Genomic DNA, 23,350 nt, shown 5'->3' with positions numbered 1-23,350 from the left:
TAATGTAACTTGTACAGCGCTTGGAGATGATTCATCATGAAAGGCTCTATATAAAAAATAAAGATTGATTGATTGATTGATTAATGCTAGTCTAGTTGATATAAAATACAGGATCAAGTTAGGCAGCCTATATTGTACATCTGTTTATAAAGGGAACACCATACTCACATTATGCAATAAAGGCACAGAATTATCATCTTGTAAATCAAGTTAATTTACTTTTAAACTTACTTTCCCTTTACTTTTACAGAGGGCCAAGATAAGGTTGGCTCACAGTCCATCATGCCTCGTTGCCCTGAGTATTCATAGTATTAGTGTAACAACGATATTTTTCGTTCTCAAATTTATTTGAGTTTCACCAATATTCTCGTTATGTGCCTGCTGTAAAAATTTCTGTTCAGGCTCCTTTAAATATTGTTGGAGGTCGTTTATTGGGAAATACGACTTGAAGAGGAGCACACGTTGCAGTTCCTCACACTGAGGGGAGAGAGTGTTGGGAACAGTCTACACGTGCCAGTTAGTGATATTATTTCTTTGTTATACAGAATAAAGAAAAGGCTGAATCTGCACTCGGCTGTGTGTGGTGTTTGAAGCAGCAGTGTGAAGTGTTTTGTAGCACCTACTGAACTATGCCTGTTACATTAGCATCACACAACAGTATGACAGGATGATGGTAGAGTGTCTAGCCAGAATTTACCTGAGTTGAACTTCATCTTCATGAGCCTGCCGTCTAGCTACTTTCTCTACGTGAGACACCCTTGAGGCTCTAGGTGTCTTTGCAGACAAAACTTTACTGAATGTATTGTTTAAAAAACGAAACTCTATCTTCCATAGAGTGACACTGCTCAGCAAAAGGATTGAATCTTTGTGGCTACCTGAGACATGTGGTTTCTCATTGAAGGTGCTAAAAAGTCTGTCAAATTAGACACACATTTGCCAAAACATTTGTCGGATTTCATTACAAAGTTTCTTTTATTACTAAGTTATTGCTAAACATCTTGGTTAATATGATTTAAAGTAGTAATTGAGATCTAGAATAGAGGAGAGCAGTAGAGCAATATTGTGTGCGTGTGTGTGTGTGAGGGGGTACTGTGATAGTCATTATTATTATTCCAATTATTATTTTAATACCAGTACTAAAAAAGCTTTTGTAACTTTAAAATATTTACTTCAACAACATAACTTAAATGAGCAAAAGAAGATGATAAAAGTGCGTGCATTTACTTGCAATAATTATTTAAAAAATGATAACAAACACTGATTTGGAAACAATAATGTAAAAGCACACATTATTTAAGTTTACAGTTTTGGGGAGATAAAAGGATGTCATATACCAGAATGTCCAAAGCCAACAGGGAACCGCCAACTGAGCTTGCACTTCTAACACTTTTAATGAATGAACAGCCTTGTACTACGTACTGAAGTTGGAGTCGTCCCATCTGGCCCTTTGAAAACCAGCTTTTCCAAGAAAAGTGCCCACACTGTAGTTTTATGTCACTGGTTGTGACAAATAAGTGACGAAGCAGTTTTCAGAAATAATGTTTACCACACTGTTTGAAAGAGAGTGAGGTTTATACCACTTAAGTGGCTACATTTTGATGAGTTATTTCAGCTTTCATTATGATTAGGGCTTAGATTTTTCTGTTTTTATTTTTCGTTCAGTTCGGTGGGTTTTATCGGTTTTTATTATTATTTGGCAAAATTGGTTATTTTAGGGTATTAAAAAAAACACCACTCAAACCCATCAATTTTCAGTTTCTATATTACACTGAATGTATGTTTCAGTAATGCATATACAAAGGTTAACTTACTGTGTTGAAGTGAGGATGTCCACATTAGGATTCTGGCAATGCAGGACTCTGGATGCATTTTAAATCACAGAATTGTGAGAAGTAACAGATGTCATTGTACGCCCATTACTGCCCGCGTATCTATCACACTACAGTCTATGTTTTTCTTCTGCCTACCCCATCGTATGACTATAGCGTTCTGTGGTAATTAATCTCATAAAAATAAGTTATTTGCATTTTATCCTACGATTAAACATTCATCATGGTACTCTGATTAAGGTTTGATATTTATGTAGCTATAATAAGAATGTTAATCATAATAGCAATAATAATAATTAGGTAATTGTTGTACACAAGAAAAACTTTAAAATGTATTAGTAGAAGCATAACTGTACAGCAGTGTGGCAGAGATGACGTCAAAGACCCGGAAGGAACACACAGACAGGCAGTACTGGGCTTGAACCTGAGGAGCTGCGGCGCTCAGTGTTTTATTAAATAAACAAAAATAAAGATTTAAACAAACGAAACACACAAAAGAAAAGGGCAAGTTGGCCAACAAAACAGATTTCAATACAGATTTTGCAATACTAACACCGGTAGCAATTGTCTCTTTGTTTTCGCTCCTCTCAACTTTTAGCTCTCCCTTAGCTCTTCCTTGTGCAGCTAGACTGTGTAGCTCTTTTATTCTCTGGCCAAGGGGTTAACTAGCAATTATCTTACTACCCCTCTGCCATAGTCTGCACGAGTTTGATAATGATGTGTGACTGTCAGCTAATTAAATACTCAGTAGCTGATCAGTCATGCATCCCCACAAGGTTTCTTAAAATAATAAAGCAATAACACAAAATTGATGATTGGTCAGTTGCCCGCCTTCTTAAAGCTGTTTTCTTTATGCAGAAAGACAGTCGTGCATAATTGACATTATTTAAAATATGTTGCCAAACCCACGTTTATCGGTTTAAACAAATCAAAAATGAATCTTCGGTTATTATTGGTTAAAACCGAAAGCTTCAAGCCCTAATTATTATACATATCAAGGATTAAATATCACATACCTGTACTTAGGAAACGGACATGACTAAAATACAATTTCCACAGTTAATTTCTAGAAAACTTTTTTTCATTAAATATGTTTAGGTCATTAATTTGCCGGTAGTGTTTTTCTTTTCAGATATGTATGTCATAAATTAATCACAAAAACACATTTATCAAAATACTCGCCCCAAGGGTTCGCCTGTTATCGCTGCGTCTGCCCGTGACAGAAATACCGGATCTCATGGTTTTTCATGACATGTCCTCTATATATTCAATTTTTCAACAGTCTAGATCTTTAAAATAGGAATATTTGGTTATGAAAATCAAACACGTAAAAGTGCATGTGAGTCTGTATTTCAGTCTGTGAAAATATGTAAAATCATAGGGAGGGTCCATTTTAATGATTTAAACGATGGCAGAAGTAAAGATCTGCAAGCATTTCAATCAGCTGAATAAATCACCATGTGTCTAGTTCAGCACAATATTTAAACATATTAAAATGATTAATGTATTGCCACAGTGTTCTGTGTCATCGCTAGGGATGACATTTACAGCACCAAGTTGCAGTAAAAAGTGACAGAATGCTAGCAAAAATGTCAGTACTGTGAAGTGGATCTGCTCTTTAAACAGTGCTGAAGAGATCTGTATACAATCATTGTGCTACTGCATTGAACATGTACCTAAACAACAGGGATATTAAAATAAAAGCACATGTTTTATTGTCAATAAATTAATGTATACAACATTTGGTTGCCTAATGTTGCGACTATCTTCATACATTTTTTTTTTCAAAAGTTTTAAATATTGATTTGATAGGTTTGATTTCATACAACTTAGTGTTTTTTTTCAGCTTTCTTTATGATACATATCAAGGATGAAATATCACACACTTAGAAAACATGGACATGGCTACAGTACAATTTCCACAGTTCATTTCTAGAAAACTAGTTTTCATTATGTTTAGGCCATTAACTTGCCGGTAGTGGTTTTGCAGTTTCCTTTTTCTCGTCAGATATGTATTTCATAAATTAATCGCAACACATTTATCAAAATACTTGTACAATTTGGTACAATAATAAAAACTGATATTTTTTTTTTGCAGATAGTGTAGTGCAGGTAGTTTAGTGCTGGCTATTTTGAGTGACGATCCCAGCTTTCATCAACTCGTTAATATAGTCATCATCGTAGGCCAGTGTGCTCTTCAGGACCTCTACGGTGTGTTGTCCAATCACAGGAGGAGGTTTTGGACTGGACACTTGAAAGTCACTGAACCGAACAGCAGGGCCTGTAAAGTAGAGTTCAGTGAAAACATCAACACAATCACAAAATCAAAGTGAAAAATCAAGAACAATCAAAGACAGCTCAGGTACTCCTTAGAACCTGAAAAGTCTTTCCGTCTCTGTCTCTCTTTCTCTTTCTCTCTCTCTCTCTCTCTCAACCCAGAATTATAAAAAAAACAGGATGAATAGAAGAAAAATAGTCAAACACATAACAAGTATATAACCTGTTTATTCTCCATATATTAGCAGATTATTTCAGATCATTGTAACAAAAATAAGTAATTATAAAAAAAATAAGTGTCAGTTTGTTTGAACAAGTATTATAATTCAAGACTGTTAATTTGAATACATACTGTACCACATGTAATATATATATATATATATATATATATATATATATATATATATATATATATATATATACAGCTCTGGAAAAAATTAAGAGACCACTGCAAAATTATCAGTTTCTCTGGTTTTACTATTTATAGGTATGTGTTTGGGTAAAATGAACATTTTTGTTTTATTCTATAAACTACTGACAACATTTCTCCCAAATTCCAAATAAAAAATATTGTCATTTAGAGCATTTATTTGCAGAAAATGACAACTGGTCAAAATAACAAAAAAGATGCAGTGTTGTCAGACCTCGAATAATGCAAAGAAAACAAGTTCATATTCATTTTTGAACAACACAATACTAATGTTTTAACTTAGGAAGAGTTCAGAAATCAATATTTGGTGGAATAACCCTGATTTTCAAGCACAGCTTTCATGCGTCTTGGCATGCTCTCCACCAGTCTTTCACATTGATGTTGGGTGACGTTATGCCACTCCTGGCGCAAAAATTCAAGCAGCTCGGCTTTGTTTGATGGCTTGTGACCATCCATCTTCCTCTTGATCACATTCCAGAGGTTTTCAATGGGGTTCAGGTCTGGAGATTGGGCTGGCCATGACTGGGTCTTGATCTGGTGGTCCTCCATCCACACCTTGATTGACCTGGCTGTGTGGCATGGAGCATTGTCCTGCTGGAAAAACCAGTCCTCAGAGTTGGGGAACATTGTCAGAGCAGAAGGAAGCAAGTTTTCTTCCAGGACAACCTTGTACTTGGCTTGATTCATGCGTCCTTCACAAAGACAAATCTGCCCGATTCCAGCCTTGCTGAAGCACCCCCAGATGAGTCCAGTTTTCAGCTTTGCCCAACACCTGGTTGTCTAATGGTTAGACGGAGACCTGGAGAGGCCTACAAGCCACAGTGTCTCGCACCCACTGTGAAATGTGGTGGAGGATCGGTGATGATCTGGGGGTGCTTCAGCAAGGCTGGAATCGGGCAGCTTTGGCATGAATCAAGCCAAGTACAAGGTTGTCCTGGAAGAAAACTTGCTTCCTTCTGCTCTGACAATGTTCCCCAACTCTGAGGATTGGTTTTTCCAGCAGGACAATGCTCCATGCCACACAGCCAGGTCAATCAAGGTGTGGATGGAGGACCACCAGATCAAGACCCAGTCATGGCCAGCCCAATCTCCAGACCTGAACCCCATTGAAAACCTCTGGAATGTGATCAAGAGGAAGATGGATGGTCACAAGCCATCAAACAAAGCCGAGCTACTTGAATTTTTACACCAGGAGTGGCATAAAGTCACCCAACATCAATGTGAAAGACTGGTGGAGAGCATGCCAAGACGCATGAAAGCTGTGCTTGAAAATCAGGGTTATTCCACCAAATACTGATTTCTGAACTCTTCCTAAGTTAAAACATTAGTATTGTGTTGTTTAAAAATGAATATGAACTTATTTTCTTTGCATTATTCGAGGTCTGCAAATAAATGCTCTAAATGACAATATTTTTTATTTGGAATTTGGGAGAAATGTTGTCAGTAGTTTATAGAATAAAACAAAAATGTTCATTTTACCCAAACACATACCTATAAATAATAAAACCAGAGAAACTGATAATTTTGCAGTGGTCTCTTAATTTTTTCCAGAGCTGTATATATATATATATATATATATATATATATATATATATATATATATGATTATGAAATTGCGATCAAATCACATTTAAAGTGTTACAGTTGTACTGCATAATCTAACCTCAAACAAAAAAAGCATATCAAGTCAAAAATAACATTTATCAGCTTATGGGAATTTTTAGAAAGATAAGTAACTTTTGAAAATCTTTTTAAAAGAACCACTACAGTAACAATGCTCATTATTGACCTGTGTGCTTTACAAAATCAAATCCAATCTGGGTATCCATGTCCTAGTACAAATGATTCATGTAAGGCCTTTTTTGGTCTATAGCTGGCTTGAAAATGAAATCTCTGGATGTTGTTGTTGTTGTTGTTGTTGTTGTTGTTGTTGTTGTCAACTGGTCATTTGTTCTAAAGCATCAATTTGCTTTGTTTACATGCTACTTTGTTATCATCTCTGTTTGTTTACATTCCACAAATGAAACTTCAGTTTTTCATTTACACTTGCTTGCCTATGCGACACCTGGTACTGTTGCTATTACTTGCCACTTACAACTGGTGTTTTTACATGGCCTTATTAGCAAATATCTTCTTAAATAGATTTTTTTTTAAAGAAAACATATTTTTAAACTGTAAAGAACACTTCACCTATATACAGATATTCATGGAGTTATAGTTCGTAAACATTATTTCCTTGATCCTTCCCTGCCAAAAAAGCACAAACACAATGTATAGTTTTGCATTATATCTTCTTTGCTGAAACAATGACTGTCATAAAGAAATGAAAAGTCTATGCAAATGCTGTATCTATCTAGTCTCCCTCGAAGGCAAACAGACAATAACAAAATCTCCATTAGATTACAATATTAAAAAAAACACATATGACAGCAAATCGAATAATACCTTGTTGTATATCAAATAATGATATTTTTTGAAGGTCTCAGGATACCATTTTAGCCATCAATTATGAACAATGTATGTATATTTAGCATGTCAGAAATATAAAACACCACATGTATGAACTCATAATAGCGTGTGCAGCCTCCAACAGCCAAAATCACACGCTAAAGCCTGGAACGCATTGACCACACACATACTATTGGCACAGCTCCATAAAGAAATGTCAATTTTTCAGCAAAGTGTTTCTTGAGAACCTCTTAATGATAGTGCCTGGTCTGAGCCAGGAAGACAATGTTCTAAACTTTAAATATATATTTAAAAAAATATGCCCACTAGCTCAGTTAATCAAGAGAGAAAGGACTGCATATACATTGTAATATGGTAGAACATTATCATTTTAAGGTTAGAGAAAACTGCTGAGCACTGTATGGTATCTGACTAAAACATTTAGTTAAGTTAGAATAAAGTGAAGAGCTGTATGCAAATGGTCAGGATAATGATGAAAAACATATGAGGAAATTCTTTAAAGCAACTGCACACTTTTATTGATTGTGCAGCTTGGCAAACAAACAGTCAAAAAACAAAATAAAATAAGCCAACCAACAGCAAAATCACATGGGCAAGCATTTTCTTCTTTAAGTATAATGTTTTAATAATGGAAAATGGAAGCTAATCTACAGCTGTAACCATCTCTACAGTGAAAGGTAAAACAAAGAGAATCGTGGCTCTCTTTACACAGTGCTTTCGTCTCACAGTCATTCTACAATCTGGTTAGCCAAGACCTATTTGCACATGGCGACTGCTCTAATTATTCCTCAGTTACACGCTTTCAAAGCATTTAGCACATTCACACGGACTGTATTCCCTTCAAAATGAGCATAGTGCAGATTGTGCAAAGTGCCAAAAAAGAGCCTATCACTTAAAACAGGAGGCATGGCACAGCAGGCTCTCTCTAGGAATTGTTAATTTCATCAGTAAAGGATCCTTCTCAAAATGTTTTCATCCACATTAATACTGCTGGTTGAGTATAGGGAGAACTGTGTTGAAATGGGAAAATGCTTTAGATTCTATACATGTATGGTGCCCAGATTGTTTTCTGACGTCAGCCTTTACTTGCTTTAGGTTTATATGAATACCTAAACCATTACTGTGTAGGAAAGATAAAACAGTACTCAATGCACACAGTTCTTTAACTCCCCAGTAATCTTGTTGAAGCTGACACCCTGGGATCCTTCAAGAAGCTGCTTGATGAGATTCTGGGATCAATAAGCTACTAACAACCAAACGAGCAAGATGGGCTGAATGGCCTCCTCTCGTTTGCAAACTTTCTTATGTTCTTATGTTTTTATGTTCTTTAGATGCAAGTGTAGGGGAGATTCTAAAGATGTATCATGCTTATGGAATCCAATATCTCTTGTACAAAATACATTGTTCAGAGAACCACTCTAGAAATTACTTTTGAGTATTTGATTTATGGTTGCATTTACAAAAATGTTCTTTTCAAACCTTGTTCATATGCATGCACCATGCTAAATAAATACACTTCAAATTGCCACTTCAGTGAGCCCTAGCTAAAAGGCTCACCACGGGGAACTAGCATATGTAGGCAATTAGAGGCCGGTTTTCAGTTGTTTTGCTTATGAGCTAATTTTGCAGTGCTACACTTTCCAGACCTTTTTTCCCCAAAAATATTATTTTTAAAAGCATGTTTTCACTGAGCAATCATTTGCTCCACTTCCCTTGTTGCTCCTATGCATCATCGCATTATCTCAGTGCACCTGTTGCTGAGATACAATTCACCATCTGAAAGGAGGAGCAAAAGAATCCATTAAACTAGACTATTTTACACCTAGTTCAGGGTGCTGTAAAACGAGGAGCAAGTGAATCTGTTTGGACTGTCACCGTGTTTTTCTATTCCATTAGTAATTCACAAACTTTTTAAAGGCATGAACTTAATTTCACAATTTATGAAATTAGCTACTACAGGGCGATAGAGGGAAGCAAGGATGCTTTGTTACAGCATGGAAACCTCGCTATAAAAAAAAGCCTGCTATACAGCCTTCTCATTTCCAGGCGGCGGTCGGCTAAATTGCTGTCTACTTTGCCAGATGAGCCGCCTAAAATAGTTATTTCAAAAAGGAAAAAAAAGTTTTTACAGTGCTTGTATGTTCCAGTGAATAGTATTCAAAATGTTCATTTTCTTCCAGCAATTTCTATTATATATGTAATTCGAGTAAAACATTCCTTCTCTGAGGGCATTTTGTTTCCTGACTTATGTTTCCATGGACACCGTGAATCACGATGGACCAATCAGTTTCGAGCTTACAAGCGATGTTGGTGATGAAGGCCGAACTGTACAATCAATCTGAGTCAGTAACCGTACAGCAGAGTTATGAAAATTGCATAACTTTTTTTTTAAAACAAACAACCCACATTTTTTTATGTAAGATCGTCTTTTTTACTCGAAGTTTATGAAATACAGTGTGTATATGTCTTATGCATTGACTTAAGATCGATCTGAAACCTAGCATATACAATTAATTCAGGAAACGATATTCACATTGCACAATTAATTGACTGTTGATTATTTTATTTGTATGTGCTTTGTTTTGCTGATTCAGTCTTTTATTGAAAGCAAAATATCACTATATGAGCTACATAATCACAAAATGTATATACAGATAAAAAGTAGACCAACACACACAAAAAAAACATGCACGTACAAATATGTATAAACACATACTGTGATTATCTATCTTTAAATAGGCACTGTACTAAAGACAAAGGTTCTTTATTTTAGAAGACTATCTAAATTACCTTTTTAATAAGTTCAAGTCAAATGGAAATTTATGTTCAAACTTATGTACAGTACGAATCTCTTCTTCCTCTGTCTCCACTGTCTACTGCGTGTCAAAACACAACAAAAAAAGCAAACTAAATACACAGTATAAAAAATGTAGGCATTAATGAATGGGTTAACTCTGCGTTTGCTTTAACTTTGATACTTTTTACTCCTACGCACTCACCAGCTGTATTGTATTGTTGTTGGCGCGTCAATCTGAGTGCCTCTTGTGGCGACACGTTCTGGCAAAATTGAGCTACAACAGTATTATATATTGAAAGTCTTAAATAGAGCGTATACAATCTACGGTAATAACTTTTACCCTTTTCCAAGGTGCTACATAAACATTAATGTGATTTCTACAGTAAGTAGTCATACTTTAATTTAATACAAATTCAAGCTAGTTAGCCGTGTTTTGTGGCAGACTGCAAGCACCAACCAAAATGGGAAGCTGCTCCAGATTTCCTATAGTAGCTCATGCTAATCTCCTAAGGAAGTGGTATGTCTTTTTGTGCTAATCTGTATTAATACAATGAATAAGAAATATCCCAAACCATTTGTGTATATAAATATAATTTGTAGACCAAAGTGATTTTCTGTTTCAACATTACTCTTTTCCATTTGATAAGTCATTTCCATGTTTTTCCATTTCATATAGATATTACTTGATATTTATGTACTGGACTTTTACTTTCAAGCTACATTGTTCAAGTAAATGCCAATACAGTATATATTGTTATTTGTACTTATTTTTATCAAGCAAAAGTTAACAGAATTGCAAAAAAATATATAAAACGAAAGAAAAAATACAACACTGCAGAAATCACATGTTTACAGAAAATGCAACAGAAACAAACTTCTGAAAACTGTAAAATAAACAGTGTTCGAAATCGCAAGCACATTTTTAAAAATGCATTATTTATTTATTTATTTATTTATTTATTGATGCACTTGCACATTCTCAGACTCGGTAGTTAATGAGAAATTGTGCCATGGGCAAGTATGTATACTCAGAATCTTGGAAGACTACAAATAAATCTAAGGACTGGTTCATTAATATTTTTAGAAACTTAAAATTGGTCTTTTTTGTATAAAATGCAAAAGAAAAAATGGAATACATGAAAAAATAGAAAACAAAACACAGTTTATGGCTTACATTTTCTGTATTCAAATGTACTACCAATTAGCAGCAGTGTGGAGTAGTGGTTAGGGCTCTGGACTCTTGACCAGAGGGTTGTGGGTTCAATCCCCAGTGGGGAACACTGCTGTTGTACCCTTGAGCAAGGTACTTTACCTAGATTGCTCCAGTAAAAACCCAACTGTATAAATGGGTAATTGTATGTAAAAATAATGTGATATCTGTATAATGTGAAATAATGTATAATGTGATATCTTGTAACAATTGTAAGTCGCCCTGGATAAGGGCGTCTGCTAAGAAATAAATAATAATAATAATACTGCTTCATATCTTATATGTCTCTAATTTAGAAATCACATTTTTCTCTTCTGTCTCACTTGGTATTATGGTATCTATATAATGTGACATTGTTTGTTTTTGTGCCTGAAATATAATTTCTGTTTCATTGGTGTCTGATTGTGTCTTTCACCACTTTTTTTTCTGTGTAATAAATTATTGCAAAGCCAAACAGTTTGCTTAAATATGTGGACTTTACTTACTTTGAAAATGACTGTGTGCTAAGACAAGTTTCTGGTTTTAAAATTCTAATATAAATAAATTGTTTTTTACTTGTTCTTTAAATCTCTTTAAATCTGGATGCCTAAAATCATAAAAAATGAACAAATTTATGCACTTTTTATGAATGTCATGTCTATTTCTATTAAGGCACATATTTAGGCCCAGGATATGCAGTTTTAGACCCCCCTGCAAAACCCTGGAATTTAGGATTTCTAGCCTCCTACTTTAAATGAAAATGAAAAGACTGGACATTTATGGACAGCTTACACTTTGAATAATTAATCTGAAACAATTTTACAGAAAATAATTATACAGTAACTGTTATTATTATTATTATTATTATTATTATTATTATTATTATTATTATTATTATTATGCTTTTGTACAGTGTAAGTTTAAATAGTCTAATACTGTAGTTAATATACAACCTCAACCTCTTTTCCAAGAAGTTAACAAAAGTAGTGACATGCTCGTTTTATGTATAATTGTTCACTCTAGCAAACAACTTAAATTAATAATAATTATGAAGGCGCTTGTCAAAATGTTTATATATATATGTATATATATAGAGGAGGTCATACCCGATACTAACTTTGTAATGTTTTCATTTTGACAGTGTCACGTTTCATACTGAAATCTTATCATGATTCTTTGGTCTGCATTTTTGTTCACATTTTCTGTGATTTTGTTTGATATCTATGTTTAAAATATTTGATTAAATCCATTACACCTGAGTGTTGCGTTTCTTTTGTGCATCAGTGTGTGTGTATATATAAATAATACACACACACACACACACATATATATTAGTTTGTTTGCCCCTTTAAAAACACTGACCCAACTTAGTTTTAAGCACTTTTACGTGCACTTTTAATAATGCAAAAATAAACAAAACACAAACAAAAACCTAGCTCCACTTTGGAGCGCTAACGAAACACTTTTGTCAGGAACCTTACTACGTACAGGACAGCTAAGCTGTTTACCTATCAACACAATAACACCAAAAAACCTTGCGGTCCAGCGTTGCAAGATACACAGTAGTATTCATACAAACTTGGGCACTACTCGCCCAGGATCCTCTCTACAACTGGGCTTCTTCCTTCAGCAACCCTGAATGAAAGATCAGTGGGGGGGTTTATTTCTCCACTGAACAGGCACAGGCAGCTGGCACCAATTTACAATAATTTGCCAACTGCCAAAACAATTAAACAAATTAACAAAATAATTCACACACATTTGCACGTGTGTTTGGCTCATTGGTGCTTTCCTTTTCATATATGGGGCAGCAGTGTGGAGTAGTGGTTAGGGCTCTGGACTCTTGACCAGAGGGTTGTGGGTTCAATCCCTGGTAGGGACACTGCTGCTGTACCCTTAAGCAAGGTACTTTACCTAAATTGCTCCAGTAAAAACCCAACTGTATAAATGGGTAATTGTATGTAAAAATAATGTGATATCTTGTAACAATTATTATTATTATTTGTTTATTTAGCATTGTAAGTCACCCTGGATAAGGGCATCTGCTAAGAAATAAATAAATAATAATATTATCTTAGAAGCAACAACTTAGATTTGTCTTTTTATTCGACATATTTTATTCAAATGGCATCAGAAAAAGTAACAGCTATATCGTACTTTATCTTCAGCTAACTAATATAAAAGAGCATTCAATAAATGACATTTCTCTTCAGCTAACCTAAATAAAATAGCACTCAGTATAAACAATTGCGAGAGGTGGACTGGGCTTTCACTGCTGTTTAAGGACTGCATGAAAAAAAGAAAGCATTTGTTGTTTGCAACTGTTGGCAGAGCAAAGAAAATTTAATGTATACATGAATACTCAAACATCTAAAAATCTATTCTCATGAACTAGAAGTCATGAAAACAAGCATAAAGCAAACAATAGGTGGACGACCTTGGGGCATCATAAGCTGGGTAGCAACCCTTATAATAGTTTACCATAGAAGAGGCATAGCATAGTGTAATAAAGCATAGTGAAAGCATTGGTAAGATTTGTAAAGACCAGCAAGATACAGTAAACAGGGTTAACTATGGTAAATGCAGTATAGTATAACCATAGGAAAAAACGCCAAAATACTGTGGCCAACTTTCATAAGGGAAGGTCAGAAGAACCCTCAAACAAAAATAAAGAATAATTGCTTCTGAACCCCAAAACTAAGAAACTTCCACGGTTTGGCATTTAGTAACCTGTTTGAATTAGCAGTCCAAGAAATCAACAGTGGGAAATCCAATTTTCCTCTATTACTTCTGTTCAAGATGTACCAATAATAATAAGCCATAAACCACTCAAAATGCACTAAAATGATGCTTTCCATTTCTCCTTCATGTTCCATATCTCACAAATGAAGTACTATAATACAGTGAGGTCATTGTGACACAGGCAACTACCTGTACTGTAAGTGACTGTGGCAAAGTGGTTAACTGCGTGCAGGTAATGAACAGACAGACAATGTCCAGGAGCAATGGTGTTTATTTATACAATCCAACTGGTCTGATGACCCAAACACAGCAAATAATAATGTTAACAAGCAATACAGCAGCGTGTATTGCTTTGTTGTAATCCACGGGTTGGTCCCAAAATAATAACAGTCCTCTACTTAAACACCCACATGTAACACAAAACACATACAGAAGTCCACCGTGCGTGCTAAAGTGCTCGTGGTGTATTTACAGTTTATTCGTGAAACAGTGCAGTGATGTCTGGACTCTAATAATAACACAGTGTATTTTTTAGATGCAACAGAACTAAAACAAAACAAACACGATAACAATTCTCCCGTTCACCATTAACCATACAAGGAACAGATCACTTTGCTCCGTCCCCTTTTGCACCATCAATCATGACCCCTTGGTTAACGAGTGCAACACCTCCTCCAATCCACGGCTGCCATATCGTTTCCCTTCCAGGTCGATGATTTAGTGTACCGGAGCGCCGCCCCCTTTTTAGATGACCACCTTACGCCTAACCCTGGGAATGAATTGTCTGACAATCCAGTCCAGGGCACTCTGTTCCCTTTACATAGTGCCCTCACAGGTCAGGAGGGAGATGTATCACCAAGAATCATTTTGTCTCTGTCACAGCGACATACAAGGATTATGGGAAACTGATGTGTTTTTCACAAGGTACAGTGCAAGTTTACCTTTTTCCAGATTTAGGTTGGGTCTAAATAATTTTTTGTGGCAAATTTCAGAAAGCTACTGGCCAAGGGGACTTTTCATCACTGAATCCTGGAATTTCCAAATTCAAACTGGTTTATATATTTATAATTTACTGAAGGACAACACTTGGAAAATGTTTAGTTTTGGTGCATCCAAGGGCATTTTTTTATATAGAACACCAGAAAGATATAGAAAAGGTTAACTATTTTAAGTCACTTAAGCTGTCAGTCACACACATACTGAATTGTTATTGGAGAAGGCCTCCTGCAACAGTTCCATTTACTTAAAAGACAGGGTTCCGAGTGCAGTGTATTATATAACTTACCATAATGTTTTGAATATAACACGCACCTTATCAGCTTTTACTGGCAGTTCAAAAAAATGGGTTGGCTTTCATTTAGGTTTCGACTTGTGATGCATAAGTAAACTGCACTCAAATATACTGAGCACACTGTATATAACGTGCTGCAATGCTTCTAAAATGTGTAAAAGGGGGCATGATATGTTTGTAAAATTACAGACATTCTCCTACCAAACTACATGCATTAGTGTGAGCTCCAGTTTTTGAGTTTTACCTTCTGTGCGTTTTGTTTTCATATTTTAGCACGTGATACTTGGCAAGATTAGAATTAAACGCAGAGTAGTTGCAAGTTACAGAAAAGCAAGGCACATGCATGTCCTTTATATTTGTAAATGTTTTTATTCATTTATGTTAACTTTGGATTGAAAAACAAATCATACTGTGGTGCAATATTTAAATATGCGTTTTTATCACACTTTGGAAACTTTAATACTTTAATAAATACTGTAGGCTTTGTTGGAATAAATAATATGATTGCGCCCTTCACTAAGTCTGTGGCAATTTGTATAAAAAATACTTTTTTTATGCTGCCTGGTATCAACTGTGGTTATTTGGTTTGTAATTACTTAATTCATTACAATTTAATAAGTATAATACCAACAATTTTGTATGAAGTATCTCAAAGGTGAAAATATGAAGTTGCAGCTAACACTTCTGCCTCTGTTATGCTAAAGTTATTTAAAACTGGATAGGAACAGGTTGACATGTGGGGCATGTTGCCTGTATCCTCCTTTGTAAAATGAGCTTAGAGGGCAGTCAAACAGAGGGTTTGTTTAAGGTGTCAATGGTAATACTAAAAATAAACTAATATTCCAGAATCTCTGATATCATTATACTGCACAGTCTTGCAAATAACACTTTTAGCTTAAGTCTTAATTGTATACTGTACAGTGTAATGTACATTTCCAACATTTTATAAGCATTAAATGTATGTGCCATCTTCTACTTTCCAAGTCATTAGTAACTTGTATAAGCCTGTGTGATTTCAGAAAATAGTGGTTTTGGTTTATTGTGTGCCTATTATCTGCTTGCCTTGCCTGTCCTTGTTATGGTAATTATTAACGGAAAAACACACTCCAGAATGCGAATAACAGTAGAGTTTGTTTGTTTTCTTTCTTTTCTTTTTGTTTGATTTCAATAGTCAATACTAATGACTTGACCACATCCTTAGGATGCCACAGATCTGGTTGCTGGCTACAGTGATTCCATTATCTTGTAAACACTTGGTCCTTCAGCTTTACAACAGCTATTACTCATTCACCACAAATCCCTCTCTGGGTACTTTACAAGACACTTTCTGTTTTTTCTAATTTTAGCAAATCTGTCTTTTATAATTATTACATTTATTCTTGTCTGCCTATTGATCACAAGCCTAGCACTGTGAGGCGGAGCTGCTGTGTTTTCCTAACCTCCTTAAACATGCTTATTAAAAAGGGAATATAACCTCACATAATACTTATACCAGTAAATTCCAAAAAATATAATGCTTGGTAAAAAAAAATATTATATTTCTCTTTTTAACGTACTCTCAGTATATCAAAGCAAAATTGAGATTTTACTACTGTGTATCTGTAACCCTTGAAAAAAAACTTTAAAAAGGGTACATTGTAAACACAATGATGTTTATTTGAATGATCTTAAGAGTGGCACTTTGTAATAGCACAAATTCTCCGCTGTTTGTGAACTCAGCGCAGGATTGCTGGAAAATAATGTTTCTGTAGCAGGAAAAGGCTAAACCACATGTTGCTGAACTTTCCATACATTATGTTCAGACCTTTCTCCCATGTTCCCCTAGGTTTAAAACTGATGAGGATGTGAAATCATGTGTCCTGACCTGTATACAGTACAGCTTGCATGCAAACACTTATGTGTTCCAGGACAGTGCATGCAATTGGAAGGAGAGTCAGTGAAAAATGACTGTACAATTTACTAAATGTGAACACTTTACAAAAAGTTACTCACCTGGAGCTGGCCATACTTCTGCATTCAGAAGATTTCAGTGAAAATCGAATAAAAGCATTCCCCAGACAACAAACAGAAATCTGCTGCACAGTAAATGTGTTCAAACTGACCCATTTGAGAATGTTTACCGCTAACTAATTCAGTTGGGAAACTAGGGCTATGATGTTTATTTAAATATAAGGTATTGACTTGCTCAGTTTTGTTACACCAAATATTTTTAACAGGATCATCAAAATTATACAGACTTATTAAGTTACCCTTTAGTTAAATATTACAGTGGTACTGCCCTTATAGCAGCATTTGAAAAGCACCAAATACAAACTGTAATAACAGCAACTGATTGATATTTTGTACTTTTAAAAAAACACGCCTCCATAATTAAATGTGTATATATGGAAATAACATATTCAAGGAGTACTAATAGGGGCACAAACACTTTCTGTTCAACTGGCAGTGACCCGTTAAGAGACTTTCCACATCAGAGAACCTTTGTTTCAGGAAGCCAGCATAACTTTGTAACAGGATTGCCCTCTCGTCTCAGGGGCACATAAGTTATTTAAGTAAGTTTACCAGCCACACTACAATAAGAAGTAGACAGGCTGGAACGTCATTGAAAAGAAAGCTTGGGTTGCCTTTGAATATCAGAATCTAGCAGCTGAAAATCTTTTCACTGCAAGGCCAACTGGGGAGAACAAAAGGTCAGTTCACATATAAAGGTTTCATTTTCACATACTGACCTCCACTGTCAAACTCTAATGGTTTTGTGGCACAGTAGAGCTCTATTAGAAACACAATGATAATTTTGTTGATGAGAAGCCACTGGAAACTTTCATTATATGCCTGAGTAATAGAAGACATGGAAATGATGTTAACAGCTCATGGTTTCCATTTGGAGTCTGTTTCATTTTCCCAACAGACAAACACCTTTCAGAGTGAGCAATATCGCACTTAAAGCTGTTATTCTGACCTCGTATCACAGGTCAAGCTGTGGAATTCAGTCTCTTGTATTTTATTATTTTGGGATAAACTAACTTCTGAGAAAAAAAGCAGCATTACTGGCACATATAATGGTACTTATGGCCTGGCATCCATCCCACTTTCAAACAGCAGGTTTAATGCAGACTGCCACAGCCACTGTAATAATGGTATTTGCTGATATAGGTGAGATGACATCATATCCCCTGCAGAATCACTTTGAACTTCGTTGACAAGTTTGTTCCTTTCATTGTCTTTAATCAATCTCTCTATTAGTCATGTATACTGTATGTTTGAGTGGCTCCACTGCCAACGTAATAGGACTGTATACAGTATATTATATATAAATAGTCAAATGCTAATCTTTTGGTGCAGGCAACCACTCTGCATGCACAACTTACATTAACATATGAACTTGTAACTACCGTATTCCACAATTTAACACTGCTGTAAAAAATGGGGGCTCTATGGTAAAATAGCTCTACAAAATAACAGATACCTCAGAACTTCTGTACTACAGTACATTGATCAAAATTGCCAAATCAGGGTAATAAAAGACCTGAAATTACCTTGTGTCTAACACAGTTGTATTGTGTAGTAGATCAGTGTTTCTCTAACTTTTTAGAACCTTTAGCAGTATTTACAAGCATACTGAAAATGACTTAACAAAAATAATAATAATAATAATAATAATAATAATAATAATAATAATAATAATAATAATAATAATAATAATAATAATAACAAATACAGCGACATCAAGCATCAGTTTATATTCCTATAATAACAGCATAGAAGTGTCAACTTATTTTTTGGGGAGCAGAACAGTTTAAAGTTGCGTTTGCATTCACTTACATTAGGCGGATAATGATTAAATTACAAATGGTTTCTGTACATCAATAGGTAGGAATGAACAGCATGCATACCTGTACCAAGTTCAGTTCCATCACTCCCTGTGTAAAAGTTATAAATCAGGAGTGGGTCCTAAAATTGTCAGTGATTGCCACTATTGGCTATGTAGAAGTAATACAAATAAACTTGGCAAAATGAACAATTTGCTACTAGTGGTGCAATCGTCAACCTAATTTCATATTCGATTATTGTATAGGCATTTGTCAATAATAATCGATGCATTGACGTTTTATTTTTCAAAATAAAGAACAAACTTTTTTTTTAGTTTTTTACGTAAGATCTAATAACTAAAAACACTGCTGTACATAATAGTTAAACAAAAAGCCACGACTTGCATTCAAATTAGAACACCTCCGATTATAAAAAAAAAAAGAAATACAAAGGACTTGAATTCAACAACTGAAAAGAATATGCGTGCGCCCGCATCAGATATCCCTTTAACATTGTAATAATAATAAAAAATACTATACTTTAACATAAGTCATTTATATCTGAACTATGGTTGTTAACATTTTGGGCTCAATTCTGATGAAACGACGCAGTGGTTAAAGTCAAACGCATCTGCCCCGTAGGGCATTTCATCTCCAAAAGTGAGATTCTGATCAAACTAAAAACCCAGCACAAGCGCGTTTAGTGGCGCAGTGACAGCGCCCTGCCAATCATCAATGCTGAGTAGGTTGGGGAATCTGCTTTCCAATCAGGCTCCGTTTTGAATGTAGAAGTGGCGATCATGTCGAGCGGCAGTAGCACAGAGCAAGAAAAAACAGAGCAAGTCAGAACAGCAAGTAGTACGTCACTCGCCGAGAGAAGACGTGAACCATGCTTCACGACACAGGAGATTGCTATATTAATACAAGCGGTAGAGGCACGTAGGGCAATCATTTATTATTTATAATAATTATACAAGGTATATTCTTTCATGTCATTGACATTACTACATGTAAAGTGTAAAATACTTACTACCCTCCCTGATCTGTCTACCAGTAGCAGCAGCTGATTCATTTTCTAGCGGAATATGAGGTGCCGCATCACGTTCCCTCTGGGCTTGTAATGTACTTGAGTTTCAATATAACCAGGGCTTTAATTCTCATGGAATATTTCCCGGAGCCTAACAGACAACATTCAGAGGGCATGTGCACTATAAGAACGGAGTCTTTCTTTCAACAAGCAGGCAAAAGGTAAAATACACAAATAATGTATTTAAGTATTTTCGGGTGGATTGATTTGGAACAGTGATTTAACATAGTTTGAAAGATAACATTCAAGGTCCTTCATCAGAGATGTAAGCCCTCGTTTTTTCCAATCAAGTTAAAGGAAATCTCTGATCCATTTTCTAATTCGTTATAATGTTTCAAACTAATTAAGCTCATACATTATCAGGCAGCGAAACCGATATCTTTTTTCAGGGCTGCCGATAGTAATGACTTATTTCAATCATGGAAACAAAGCAAAAACATTGTGTTACGTTTACACAGCAGTTAACTCGTTTACAGTTGCACATGATACACGCACACACACAGCACCAGCAACAACCAGGGAAAGGAAGGACAGACATACACATACAGATACAGAAGTGGCGCCCCTGTTATGCTGCTCTCCATATACTGTATGTAAATATTTTCACTTGTAAGAACTGCCATGAAAATAAATTGCTACAGTCCTCGTGAAAATAAATGTAGTACTCCATTGTATCTGCAAAATAGGATTTTTTTTTAAATTCATATATTTGTTTATTATTAATTTATGAATAATATTGTTAGTTTCTTTGTTGTTTTTTCGTCTTAGGTTCATTTTTTCCTTTTCTTTTCTTTTTTCTTTTTTTGATTTCCTCTTCTATGTCGGTCCAAACGCACGCAGCTGCTACTTAGGACTACTTTGCTTTTTACAGTGTGTTCAACTCTTAAAGTTCCTGATTGCGCCTCTAAATAAACCTGGTTTCAGCGGGTCTTAACACAGTGTTCAGTTGTCTGTTTGGGACTCCATTGCGCTGTTATATGTTAATGATATCACGCCCCGAAATTTATGCGGACATGCGGCCATGGGGTAGGCGCTGTATAACGGCGCAGGACATGTCTTTAGAATACCATTTCAGTGCAGTGTTTTGGTTTTTTTCGCTCCATTTTTGCGCCACAGAATCGGGGGCAAGCTCCCTTTGCGCTTGCACTCGCATTTGCGCTGTGATCAGAATACAGCCCTTTATGTCCAAAGCAAAGCAAAACATTTTAATTAATCTCACAAATCCTGACTAATTTAACTACGGTACTAAATTCGCTTCTTTTATATAATATTGCCATATAATTCAAACACAACATACTTTAAAATAAAAGAAGATAATCAGTAGATTTAATATTGCAATTCTTTTGAAATTAATATTATTATGGTCACTTTTTAGGGCAAAAAATGCATCGACAACAGCGATGCAACTCAACTAATTTTACACAGGGTATATCCAACACAAGAAGGAAAAGTTCCATTAATTCAGACCACTGCGTATCCGTTTATGTTATGTGCATATTCTTATTAAAAAATATCAAGATATCAGCCTTTCCTGGGTTAAGCCTAGACCGTTTTGCTGTTCTAATATTACCAGCAACAAAAAAGACCCTCTCACTAGGCACACTTGTTGCTGGCACATTCAGGTGCCTAATTTCTAAATCAAGAAAACGTGAATACAATAGGACTACTTCTGAATTGGCTTGTCCAACGAGAATGTAGAGGCCTAAAGTTTGTATCCTAGCAACACACTGATGTTGTGTATCTACCGTACTAGAACTAAAAGAAGCACATTCTCACACACAAGTTTTTTTTTTTGTTGTTTTTTTTTTAAATAAATGTAGTCATCATTACTTCTCTTATTTCTATCTTAGCTGTTCCTTGTGAGTGTTTATAGATCCTGGGTTCAATTAGTTTTCAGATATGCAATTGAACAATGAGCAGCTTTTTTTCCAAACCTTTCTTTATTCCGATTATTTTAGAGAATACTGAAGTACTGCACTGACGTGTATGTGTCTACTGCAGAAGAACATGCACCAAATCTGATTCTAAAAGAGTCTGAGGAACTACAAAGGGCTACCAGATGAATTACAATAAGGTAAAATAAATTATTTAAACCCACAGCAAAACAACCAGCCAGAAACAGACCCCGTCTCCTCTTTTACAGATCCAAATGTAGTGGTAGAATATTTACACAGCAGCTGCCACATCAGAAATGCACAAGTATGTGGGTTGGAGGAAATGAGCTGCAATGTCCCCAACATTATTCATTTTGCACTGAACACAACAGATTATTCTAATTTGTAAAATGCCTTTCATATATTGGACACCTCAACAACAGAAACAGTTAAATAAGATCTGGTTGTGAAATAAAAATCTAAGCAGAAGCTAAATCAAATGAATATGTTTTAGGCCTAGACTTGGTTTACTGATAGGAAGGAAAGACAATTATGGATTTTGGCAAATCTTAAAAAAAAAAAAAAAAAAAGCCTGCCAGAGATTCTGTCAAACATCTCCAGATCTAATGGATATAAAATATACATTGAGAGTAAATCATTATGGTATCTAAGCACTCAACCATGGGTTATTCTCAAGTACAGTAAGCTGTAAAATGGAATTAGTATGGTAATTAGTATTAGTATGGTTATTAGTATTAGTATGGTTATGGGTCTGTTTTTTTGGTATACTTTTTTTATTAAAGAAGTCCAGCAGATTGCAGTAATCAATTTACTGTTTTACGAGTTAATTGTATAAACATGTATGTTAACAAAGAACCAGAAATATTTCTAAAATTACAAGGGAAACTGACATTCAATAGACAGTAAATGTAATCTAAAAAAACATATTATTTAGCTAACTATAGAATTGTGAACCCTTTTTTCACCAAAGTTTCATTTAAAAAAAATGAAAAGGTTCCTTACAACACCACAGGCTGATGTGTAGATTTCCTAATAAGATATTTTGATCAAGCTATTGTGATATTTATAATTTTCCAGTTGAGCTGCCTAAAGACAGCACTGACAGGCAGAGTTGGGCTTCGTCAGAATACAGTCGGTTTAAATTGATAAATGTATGGCTCTAAAATACCCATGAAAAATGTGCATTTGATACCCTCTGTTAGGGAATGGTCTTTTAAATGGTAAATAAATAAAACAAAATTCTCAATGAAGAAAAAAATAGCAGCTCAGAGGATATTGTGTCCAGATGTCGTGTGTCTCCATAAGGTACAGAACCCACCTGGATAAAAAAAAAAAGTAGTCACTCTCTAGAAGAGGAAGTAAAAAAATAAATAATGTGTTTATAAGAACGTCATTAACAGGTATCTCTGGATTTTCTACAGACAATAGCCAAATGACATTAGAAATCATAAATTTCTCGGAGGAGACACAGCCATTGCAAACTACTGGGATTTTGGTTTGGCAGCAGCTAAAAAACATCACCTTTATCTGTTCAC

The 23,350-nt window shown here is 35.1% G+C and overlaps 1 protein-coding gene across 1 annotated transcript in view; it reads right to left on the bottom strand.

Annotated features, from left to right (window-relative positions):
• Positions 1–3,521: 3,521 nt before the first annotated feature.
• Positions 3,522–23,350, bottom strand: part of LOC117435489 (succinate--hydroxymethylglutarate CoA-transferase-like) — a 165,312-nt gene continuing 145,483 nt past the window's right edge. Inside the window, exon 14 of the mRNA XM_034058688.3 lies at positions 3,522–4,110. Coding sequence (XP_033914579.3) covers positions 3,947–4,110 — 164 coding nt within the window. The 3' untranslated portion in view covers positions 3,522–3,946. The remainder of the gene's footprint in view (positions 4,111–23,350) is intronic.

Source organism: Acipenser ruthenus, chromosome 3, assembly GCF_902713425.1.
Source record: "Acipenser ruthenus chromosome 3, fAciRut3.2 maternal haplotype, whole genome shotgun sequence".
Taxonomy (NCBI): Eukaryota; Metazoa; Chordata; class Actinopteri; order Acipenseriformes; family Acipenseridae; genus Acipenser; species Acipenser ruthenus.
Note: the sequence above shows the minus strand (reverse complement) of the source record. Positions and strands in the feature narration are given on the sequence as shown.